At 33.4% G+C, this 12,134-nt stretch overlaps 1 protein-coding gene across 1 annotated transcript in view; it reads left to right on the top strand.

The window, feature by feature from the left end:
- Positions 1 to 12,134, top strand: part of LOC149543816 (peptidase, S9A/B/C family, catalytic domain protein (Protein of unknown function DUF829, transmembrane 53)) — a 59,172-nt gene that overhangs the window by 29,978 nt on the left and 17,060 nt on the right. The window contains exons 2-3 of the mRNA XM_089798495.1: positions 5,919 to 5,976; positions 6,166 to 6,246. Coding sequence (XP_089654621.1) covers positions 5,919 to 5,976; positions 6,166 to 6,246 — 139 coding nt within the window. The remainder of the gene's footprint in view (positions 1 to 5,918; positions 5,977 to 6,165; positions 6,247 to 12,134) is intronic.

The following is a 12,134-nucleotide window of genomic DNA, read 5'->3' as shown; positions in this document are numbered from 1 at the left end:
TTAATCTGCAGATCTTATCTTGTAATCTGAACTAGTTGACCATCAACATGGATATTTAGAGATTTATGTCTTAATTAATTAAACGCTTAAGTGTGGTAATTGTGGAAATTGCAAATGAACAAACTTTTGGATTCCTTTCCGTGGTAATTGAGCTTGCTTTCAAATTGTTTGACAAAAAGTCAAGCAACTAATTAGTGAACTAATTGGTAGAAAAATTAGTGTTTGTTTAAACTATAACTGGTAGGATTATTACAGAGAAAGATTTGTATGGTGATGCAGATTTCAATGTAGGTGCATTTTGGTGGAGGTGGTTTGATTACAATGGGTTGAATCCCACAAGATTGGTGGAGAAAGAGAGACACTTGGAAGTGGTACTTAGTTTATGGTAAAATTAATTTCACGTTTAGTAGGTCTAGCACAAAGCAGTATTGCCAGCAAAGGATACTTGTTCCAACTAGGTGCTGGAAGAGGAGGAAAAACAATTAGAGGTACTTATTTCAGCAATGGAGTTTGCTGAGGATTTTTGCAATGTGAAAGGGTAGTACTATCACTTAACTCCATTTTGTTAATCCATATTCACAAAATTTTTCCTCACTCGGCTGTCTGATGCAGGTCTAAGGTGTAAGAGTAATCTTGCACCATCCAAAAAAATGAGAAAAAAAAGAGAAGGAAATAAAAGCAGATATATAAAAAAGAAAAAGAAAATAAAAAGAAGGAAAAGAAAAAAAGGAGAAAAAAATGAGAGGAAAAAATAATAAAATAATCATAAAGTTACTTTTTGTAATATTTAATTTATCAAGGTGCATAGGTGACATTTTAGAAATTTGTGGAAATTCCTTTTTTAGTATAATGCTTTAGGCATTTATTAAATTACATTATGCATTCAATATTTGTAGCAAGGTAGTTGCATCTACCTTTTATTGCACATTGCTTGCGTTTGTTATCTCTTAGGTGAGAAGTATTATATATACTCATGGGAATCAATTGTGAATGTGGTTGGAGTTTTTTGAGGTCAAAGAAGGATTACATCCTTGAAAAGTTGTAGACTTGCAAGCTTTATCATCTTGAAGAATTTGTAAGCTCTTTCTTTTTCAAGAAGTTGTAATGATATCAACTTCTAGAGGTTGTAATGATATCATCTTGTAGAGGTTGTAGTGATTCATTTTGTAAGAAATTGTAAGGATCTCATCCTTAAGCATTTGAGAGCATTAAAAAGCATGCTTCAACATTTGGAGGTGTTTGGAAGAAAGTATTTTTGAGCATTAAAAAGCATGCTTCAAAATTTTGAAGCATTTGGAAAAAGAATTCTTGAGCATTATGAATCTATGCTTTATAAAGTATTTTTGTTCTCTCTTTGTCTTTGTGTTGTTTTGTGTTTGAATATGAGTTTGTAAGGGTGGTGTGATTCTTCATCAAGTGGTATCAAAAGCATGTGTTGAATGTGTGAGGGGAGTATTCTTCATCAAGTGGTATTAGAGCATGTGTTTGTGTTTTGAAGGGGTGCATCCTTCATTATTATGAGTATGAGGTGTGCTTCATTTCAAAGTTGCCAAAGTTTGATGGTTTGAGTGTCATCATAGTCATTGTTGATAGACATCCAAAATAAATACATATTTGTTTAGTCTGGCTTATCTATCTGTAAATAGTAAGGTAGCTAGGACATTCATGTTAAATGTATATTCAAATTGAAGCCAAATTGAAGCCCAAGCACCCAACGTTCATTTCCAATGGCCTTGATAATTCAGCTCTAGGAAAATGGGAGTATGATAACTCAAGAGGATCATAATGTCATAAAAGTGTCCTCTTAAATGGTATTATAAAATTTAATAATAATAAAGAAGGGCCTCAAGTAAAGAGAAACTATAAAATATTTAATAAAGTCTCTTGTAATTGAATTTTATTTTAAGTAATTACTCTCAAATATCAACTAAGGGTTATGAAGGAAATTTAAAGAGTTATGACTTTTGGATCAAAAACTCTATTTTAAGAGAAGTCAAGCTAGGAGGCATATTGATTGACATTTTTCTTTGCTGATTTATAGTCTTTCTTGGAGCATTGGTCTTCGGTTCTATTAACTCGAGGATGGAAAACAGCTAGGTTTGGAATTGGGGGACAAAAACCCACAATTCCTTCAAAGTGATTTCATGGGCAAATCACAGTTGCAGATTTGAGTAATTTTTAGTCTCCATGAGGTGGTTGTTCAAATACCATTGGTTACAAGTGTGGTTATTGCACCAAAATGATTGACCTGTAAATGCCCAATATAACCATTAGACTTATAGAATCCATAGGAAGCGGTTACTCCCTTGTCATGAACCTCGAGGGGAGTGCTGAGTATTTTGCCAACAATCTCCCACTCAGTGTTACTCGAGGGGATTCAAACACATGACCAAGCTCTGATACCCCTTGTTATAAGTATGGTTGCTATTGCACCAAAAGTTCGACCTATTAATGCCTGATACAACAACTAGACCTATAGAATCTACACGACTCAGTTAGTCCCTTGTCACAAACCCCAAGGATAGCAGTGACCATTTTGCCAATACCATTGATAGTTGACTTGGAAGCGGGACAATGCTTGCTGTTGTTTATGAGTCAATTGTTCACATAGGATTGATCTGGATTTAGATCGTTGGCCACTCTTTAAGGGTTGATATTGGTTAAAATTGCTGGCAATAATCATTGTGTAATAAGTCTGTTTTTTCTAGGATAGATCATCTGCATATATTTATAGGCTGTAGATGGCAAGGATCATGACATAATTATTGCCCCCAGTCGGACAGGTCCTTTAGAATTCTATTATTTTGTTTTACAGAGCTGTATTATCATTTAAGTTGGATGATCAGCAAATATTCACTAAACTAAAGAAATAACTGTTGGTGCAGGCTGTGGCGTATTTACATTGTTGATAATTAGAAATTATTCGTATAGCAGTAAAGCAGTTTGTTTTACTGATAACAGATTCCGTTCTATCTTTTCATAAAGATCAATTGGCTTTCATATGCATAATTGTGTTGCTTGCTGCAGATACTACACATGCAATCAAATTTGATGCCGACTTCATTTCTTATTTGCAAGATAATTGGTGAAATTCATTGAGTTGAATTTAATTAGATTACGAAAAGATCAAAATATTCTATTCTATGCTATTACAGTCCATGGCAATCAGGATTTTTTCTTGGGGCTTTGAATGCTTTGGGTTTAGGAAAAGATCAACATATTTGGAAATTTTTTTGGGGCGTTTGGATGCTTTGTGTATATATATATATTCACGACACACACATATATACATACATACATACATACAAAAGATAAAGAAATATACAGAATTGTAAAACTAAATCATTTGATAGAATGATACTTCATTATTGATCAATGCCAAATGCCAAAAATGCCAAAGATAAATAATAAATGCCAGTTAACTCATACGTTTTTAGGTTGAATGGCCTCATAAAGGGCCATTTTAGGGTTTTTTTTTAGGAAAAAAAAGAAAAGAACACTTTCAAACAAGGTTGCACAGGGACAGGTACTTCGGGGTAGGGGATGGGGGTATTTGGGTATGTCATTTTTTTAATATAATTTAATATTTTACAGAAAATCTGAAAATATGAGTCATGACAATGAGTTTTCAAAACAAGAGCAGTGATAAAGTTTGCAGATGTAATGTATTGTATTCAGTTTCAGCTTTTCAATATGTTTGTAATAATAACATATGCTAAATGTTTAGATGCATAATAGATAAGACTATCTTTAAACATGAACAAGATGATCAAAAAACATTATATAACAATGACATATTGCAAATGATAAACTTCTGACTTGAACAGTGATAAAGTTTATTGTTAATCAATATTGGATCAAAGTTTCAAATTGATTACATAATACATATTGAATTAAGCTTGATAAGCAGCAAGCTGATATGCAAACAAAAATCAGAAATCTTAATCGAGTTCCTTAGCTATGATGCTTTCTTCAGAGTACCCATTGAGTATCGAGTACTTGGGTATGTGTGCCTGGTACTTGGGTACACGTACCAGAGGTATGGGTACAAGTTGCAACCTGCCAATTTGATAGAGTACATGCATAAATACAAAAATATAAAGAAATATACAGAATTGTAAAACTAAATCATTTGACAGAATGGTACTTCATCATTGATCAATGCCAAATGCCAAAAATGCCAAAGATAAATATTAATTGCCAATTGACGGATATGTTTTTGAATGGCCTCATAAAGAGCCATTTTAGGGTTTTTAGGGAAAAAAACAAAAAAGAACACTTTCAAACAAAGGTTGCACAGCGACGGGTACTTTGGGTATGGGTGTATGTATGGTTAGTTTTCAAAATAGGGGACGGGGGTATTTTGGGTATGTCATTTTTTTACTATAGTTTTATATTTTATAGAAAATTTGAAAATTTGAGTCATGACAATGAGTTTTCAAAACAAGAGCAGTGATAAAGTTTGTAGATGTACTGTATTGTTTTCAGTTTCAGATTTGCAATATGTTTGTAATAATAACAGATGCTAAGTGTTTAGACGCATAACAGAGAAGACTAACTTTAAACATGAACAAGAAGATCAAAAAACATTATATAACAGTTGCATACTACAAACAATAAGCTTCTGACATGAACAGTGATGAAGTTTATTGTTAATCAATATTGTATCAAAATTGAGTACATATTCAATTAAGCTTGATAAACAGCAAGCTGATATGCAACCAAAAATCAGAAATCTTAATCAAGTTCCTTAACTACGACGCTCTCCACTGAGTACCCACTGAGTATTGAGTACTTGGGTACATGTACCTGGTACTTGGGCACATGGGTACATGTACCAGAGGTATGGGTACAAATTGCAACCTGCCGATTTGCCCAAATGCGCCTGCGCAGCTTCAGGTGGCGGCACACATCCTGTGAGCATCCAGCCGACATCCACAGACACATTTGCATCCAGTTGCATCTGCATCCGCTGCGAGCCTGCGTGAGACACACCCTTAACTAAGAACTTAACCATACAACTAGCTATCGCTCAAGCAACAAAAAAGAAATAGGCCAGAACATGACTTTATGGCTGCATAAGGTGACTCAAAGATTGGTAGCATGGCTTACGAGGTTGAGCTACATTCTTCTTTATGAGTCATCCAGTCTTATAAATTTCTTGTCTAAAAGAAGTTTTAGGTAACAAAATTGAAAAATTCTGATCCAGAGTGAGCTTTCAGAATTAGACTGGGGCAATGTGATCTTGGAGCAGGAGTATAATACTATTCCATTTACATGGCAATGACATAGAGGGGTAAAAGAGCAAAGGATATTACCCTGTTCGAGTATTGGGAAAATCTGAGCAAAAACTCAAAATGCTGAAAAACTTTTTACTAGTTGTAAAAATGGAGAAAAATAATTTTTCTCTTTCAAGTCAAGCATAGTGTGCCAAAAATTCTGGGAACAAGGATGCTCAAGGAAGGTGTGATGGGGATAACTTAATGTTTGTATGGCATCTTTATGAGGAGGAATTTCTCAGTTGATTTCTGATAAATGAATGATACACTTTAGTATATCTCATATTTAGTTTGCTTACCCTACTTTAGCGATCAATGTATGTCAGCATAAGTTAATGAGAAACGTAATGTTATTTATTCTTGCTACCTAAATATATATAAAAAGGCATGGGAAATGAGGAAAAGTTTATGAGAAATGGATTGGTGTTTATTCTAACTAGCTAATATAAAATAAAGTAGTTGTATCGAAAGAAATAACTAAAGCTAAATTAAAAGGAAAAAAACTTATAATAAATAATTTGGCAAGAAAAATCTAAAAATCGCAGTAGCATGCACAATGTTTGTCTTAATGGTGTGCCTTTCATGCAGAATAAGATTTCATACTTTATTCTGCATGCTTACTACAAGAATTTTATGCAGGTTTTTTCCGAGCCAGGCAACATCTTTGGCTTTGATTGTCCTTGACGAGCTTTCCAAGGTAATTAAGCTTAACTTCTCTCTAGAATTAGCATTTTTCTATGCTACAAGTGAATTTAGTTCTGGAGTAGAGTTTTGAAGGAAATGTTGAAGCTTTGAGGCATCCATATGGAATGATATATTTTTTTTGTATTAACAGGTTTGACTATATCTTAACTAACTTTTACCTTTATTTTGGAGTGATTGTTAGGAAGTCGCAAAAAGACCAAGGCCCATTGTCTTTGCTACTTTTTCTGGTGGGTCAAAGTCATGTATGTACAAACTTTTCCAGGTACCCTTTTGCACTAAGGCATTAAATTTACATATTAAATGAATATTAATTTGAAACTTACATTATTTTGAGCAACAATGCCACTTGTTTATCTTATGACATCTGTGCTAATTAACAATTGATCTGTGTGAGCTGGGTCTAAAAAGAACTAATGACAATAACAAATGCATTTGAATTTAAATTTACATTATTCTGGGCAACATTGCCACTTCATTGTTTAGTAACTGTGCTAATCAACAAGTGATATATGTGAGTTAGGCTTAAAAAGAATCAGTTGTACCAGTGGAGCAAATGTTTCAATTTTATTCACATTTTATCTATATCAAATGAGCACCGTGCGGTAAAATTTTCGGAAAATATGTTCTTAGAATTGGCTTTTTCTACTATAAACTGGGGCTTGATTCTGTAATCTACTTCCGCTTTTAATCCATATTCATTTTTTAATGACGGGCTACCAAAAAAATAACTTTCTCCTCATAATTTAGCACTTTATATGTAAGTAAAAGATCACACTTCTCTCTGAGATTTGATTGTGAATTTTGTCATTTTTTGGGTCAGGTTCCTGCAGTGATGTAAGTACATTTGAATACTGTTTGATTTGCCTTTTTTCATACTTGAGTGATTACAGATGGAGTCCTGGTCAAGCACATAAAATAGTACGGCATATGTGCCAACTTAAAAGGATATTCCTGCTATGAACTATCAATTCGTTTTCTTATATACTGGAGAAAGAAATAGAATTCTGCACATTCATGAGATAGTAGCCAGACACAACCACAACCACAAGTCTGCGTGTTGAATCTATAATTAGTATCTTAACAATTTTTTTAAACATGTTAAAAGGATGAGTTAAGAGTCTAAATACCTAGTTTGAAGTAACAAGTTTTAGTTGGTCTGGAGTCTTGGCAGGCAGCTTTGGTTGTTTTCTTGAGAATTCTCCATAGTCTATAATGGCTTCAGTATGTTCTCACGTTTGAAATTTGACAGGGTTACTACCATTAAAAGCTACAGGCATTTAAAATATTATGAACAACCTATTGTTTATCTTGATTTTGCTGGTGCTTATTTTCCTTGTATTGATCATAGAGTTTATCATTAAGCACTTTAAAAAAGAAAAAAAATGTTAAATACTCTTATTATGTCACTTTCTGACATCTGCAATTCCAGAATCTGGAAATATTTAGTACAATGGAAAGATGTTGCAGCTTGTTCCCCTGTCATCAGTTTGTGTAAGTTTCAGTTGTTTTATATTCCTTCCCTGATTGTTTTTCTTCGGCCCTGTTGCTTGTTGTATATGTCCCACCTTTTTCACTGTGTCGTGGAATGCGTGAGCAGATTCTAGGATATTCGTGAACTTTATTTGTGGATACGGTAAATCTACAACCTGTTGAAATACCATCTTCTTCCTTGTTATGTCTTTTGTAGCTGAAGCAGCTTTTGGGCATGGGATTGTGTTGCCTTTGCATTGGTTATGAATTTATTTACATTCACCTTTGCATTGAGTGGCTTTATTCATGACATACCTTGCATTTGGAAGATAATATTTTAATTTCAATTAGCTTCGTCAATGTGACTTAAGAATTTTTTGATTTCACAAAATAGATCATCCCTCGCATGGAGGATTTCTTAGCTTCCTCATCATACAGCCAATAAACTTTATTCAAATATTAGAATAATATATTTCCATAATAAGCGTTATCTTTTGTTAGTAGTGTTTAAACACTGTTCATTTTAACTGCAGTCATTTGTAACTGTTTTTTTAACTTTGTAACTTAATATTATTTTTGGTTCTCTTGTTGAGTAGGCAAGCTATTTTGCTCATTTTCATTTCTTCATGTTTTACCAACATTTGTATCAAAGCTGGATCATGTTGAGGAAGCCTGGTTGGTTGATTGCAACACTGATTCCAAAGATTCTGAAGGATGAGATGGGAAGGGCAAGACTTCTGGACATTGCTGAAGTCCTGAGGGTGAAGATTGTTGCACTAGTTGTGTGGAGGCTGTATGAGGACTTTGGTTGGAAGAGGGAGCTAGTCATGTTTGAAGAAGAATTTAAATTATGTCCATCTGAAAAATAAGGGCATATCATTTGTTTGGATGTGTCTGGAGAGGGTAGATGTCAGTTGCGGATGTCTGAGTGAGGGCTTTTTGAGGTTGAAAAACTTCACGAGATGTCACACCATTTGTATGCACTTATTGCATTTGCTATTGGCATTCAATGCTTGTAGTCCAAGTCTTTTGGGGTTCCTATATTTCAGGGATTTATATTTTTAAATTTTAGTAAGTCTCAGATTGGCTTTGTTGAGTTTTGAAGTGGTTCCTATTTCTTTGGGATTTCTATTTTTCGTAAGTATTGAATTACCCTAGTTTCACATTTGAACAAACTTACTATTTATAGTAAGTCTATATTTAGCAGGTCATTTTGGGCAACTAATGAGCGCAAATAGAAGAGGGAGAAATTAGGTATCCAGAAATGTGATTAGATAGTGCAGTCTAAACAAGAAGTTCAAAAAAATGCATTCTTTGAAAAAGCAACTTTCAGAAAACATAGTTCAAAAAAACAGTTTCCTAGAAGACAGCCTCCAAAAAAAGCAGTTTAAAAAACAACCCTTGAGAAAGCAACCTCCAGAAAGAGCATCCCCTGAAAAAGAAGCCTCCAGGAAAAGTAGTTTGATAAACTGAAAAAGCACCTAAAAGACGAAAAATCAGGTAAACACACATCTCCAGATAAATGAGAAAAATAACCAAGTGTAAAGCATCAAAATGTAGAAAAGCATTGAAAAAACGTACATCTCTTCACACGTTTGAAATGGGGTTGGTGCACAATGCATTGCTCGTTTGACGAGAGTGTGAGAAAGGGGCAAATAACTTATCGAGGGAGAACATATTCAGTCGTTGGGTGAGCTCCAATGCTGAAAGCAATGTAAGTGAGTTAGGTTGGGAAAGCAAGCAAGTTGAATTCGGAAAGCAAGAAAGTTGAATTGGGAAAGCATTGCATACAAGTTGAGTTGGGAAAGCGTGATAAATGAGCCGTGAGCGCAAATCCTCCCACAGAAATTTGTCGAAGTGTTGAAAATCTTCCCGTAGTGATCTAATGTGCCATGGGCACAAATCCAAGGTAGGTAAGCATAAATTTGTCTAAGTGTTGAAATCCTCTTGTAGTGCTCAAATGCACCTTGGGCGCAAGCCGCAAATCCATGGAAGGCAAGGAGAAATTTGTCGACATGTTGAAAATCCTCTTGTAGTGTTCAAATGCGCCTTATGTGCAAATCCATGGTAGGCAAGCAAAAATTTGTCTTGCAATGCTTAAATGCTTCTTTGGCGCAAATTCATGGTAGTTAAGGAACTATGGAAAAGCATGAAAATCCTACAAGGTCTAGTATGCACCCATGTAGGAAGTGTGTTGATGAAGTAAAATGCCTTGAAAAGATTTGTTTTTGGAAAAACTAAGAGCAAGACGCATGCAAAGTTTGGAGAGAATTTGTAAAGAGCTGTGGAATTTTGAAGAAAAGGAATTTCGAAGCAGATTGGAAATTATAAATAAAAGATTTTTTAGAGAGAAAATATGGAAGAGTTTTTATGTTTTATATTTTAAATTCTTGGCATGATTCTTATGTCAATTATTTTATTTTGTAGGAGGATGTCATGAGCCCAAATTGATAAAATATTTCATTAATCATTTAAAACATGTATCAAGTAATAAGTATATCAAATAAAATGATATTTAATATTCAAATATAATAATGATCACAATTTATGAAGGTACAAATAAGAATACACTTATGGTTATTGAGTATCCAAATGATATTCATTTAATCCAATTGATTATGATCACATATGTTTACAAATGAATTATAAAAATACTCTAACTAAATATATTAATTAAATGACTAAGTTGTTGTCTTGCATTTTGTCACCACAAAATGTTGGTAACAACACAGAACTTTTTCAATCTAGTTTCGCGTCTCTCTAAGTTGAGTTTGATATTCAATTGTCTAATGTTGATCGATCAGTCGACTTCAATTCGTATATCAAATTATTTTACTGGAGGTTTCGTCAAGTATTTTTTGTTTTGCTTTCTGTCAAAGCCTATGCTTGATTTTTGAGGCCTTCATTGTCCTTTTCTTTGCTTTTGAGTGTGTATTTGTTAGTTTTTAGTCCTTTGGTTTTGCTTATGTCATGACTTTCAGTTTGCCCTTCGATTTGGTCTAACCTAGAGTGTAATCGGAGTTTTCAGTCAAGAGATATGGCCATTTTAGTGCACTTTGTTATAATTTTAAGTTGAGTTACTTTTTGATTTTTCACTTAAAGTCACTATATAAACTATATAGTTTCAGTTTGACTTTTGATTTTAAATCAAATGCTCTTTTAAATGTTACTTTTTAAATGATATTTATATGTTATATTTTTAATATGATATATAAATATTGTTTGTCCCATTAAAGTAACATTTTAATGAAATTAAATTGATATATGTTTGTTAAATGACTTTAAGTTATCAAAAGTGGACCTTTTATATGCAATTACATGTAAAATCCATCAAAAGTGGACATTTTACATGTGACTTCATATAAAGTTCAATTTGAAATCATAAGTGGACTTTTTTGATGTCATTACATCAAAAGGCTATCAAAAGTGGACCTTATTGATGTCATTACATCAAAAGGTAAGTTTTTGTGTCATTGCATCAAAAAAGTGAGATACAACTTAAAATATGCATTGCACCCCAAAAGGTCCAATTTTGATCATATGCATATTTTAAAATGTGTTATGCACTCCAAAAGGTCCGATTTTCTTTGTTGAAAGTTTTTAAAATATGCAAGTCACTCCAAAAGGTCTGATTTTAACCAAAAGCATATTTTAAAACATGCATATCACCCCAAAAGGTCCGAGTTTGGAAGAACACATGCATTTGCTCTTCAAGAACCCGATTTTGCTCATTGTGAGAGATTTACTTGGTGAATTTGCATGAAATCTTTTCCATTAGGGTTGTTTTTGCTTGGCAATGGATTTTCTAACGTCAAAAATGGATTTATCTTGCTAAAAAATGTTTTTTCAAAATCCTTCCAAGGGCACGTTTTAGGAAAAAAATTTCAAAAAACATCACTTTTGGCCCAAAGAGGAATCGGTTTTACATTATATTGTGACTCATGTTTTGGTGTTTAAAAGCCAAAACATTTTTGTTTCATGCATTTTATGAATCACGTTTTCGCTTAAAATGCCCAGAAAATTGAGGTTTTAATCCACCTTTATGCATTTTGAAATCACTTTTTTGCTTTTGGATCCATGTATTGGCATATGGGAAAGTCGTTTTTGCATTCACAAGTAAAAAATGACTCTAAAACATGTATTTTTTGGCTACGTTTTTGCAAAAACGGCCCAGAATTTTGCATAAAAAAGTCATGTTTTTGTTCAAAACACTCAAAAAATGACATTTAAGCCCATACATTTGGATCAAGAGGGGTCGTTTTGGAGTTTTAATGTGTGCTCTTGTCTTTGGAGACCACGTTTTTGGCCTTCTCATGTCAAATTCGACCATCGAATGTCCATTACATGCAAGTACGGAAAAAGTCAAAAAATTGTTTGAAAATTCGGATTTGAGGGAGAATTGGTCTTCAAGTCTATAAAACATGCTATTTTGGCTCTTTAACTTCTAAGTAAGTGGATATTTTTAAACTTGCTCATCAATTCATGCGTATCTTGCTATTTCCATGCACATTATTGCTTGATGATTGCCACTTTTTGAAATCAATGCCATGCAAAGTGCATTTTATTTTAAAAATGAAGAATTTATTCATTTTCTTGTTTTTGGTTTTTCTTCAATTTCCAAATTCAAATTTGTGTTGAAGTGCATTGCATCTTGACATGTTTGAGTCACTTTCCAAAGGT

The sequence above is a fragment of the Cupressus sempervirens genome, chromosome 8 (assembly GCF_028749045.1).
Source record: "Cupressus sempervirens isolate cs-2001-9-10 chromosome 8, ASM2874904v1, whole genome shotgun sequence".
In the NCBI taxonomy this organism is placed as follows: domain Eukaryota; kingdom Viridiplantae; phylum Streptophyta; class Pinopsida; order Cupressales; family Cupressaceae; genus Cupressus; species Cupressus sempervirens.
Note: the sequence above shows the minus strand (reverse complement) of the source record. Positions and strands in the feature narration are given on the sequence as shown.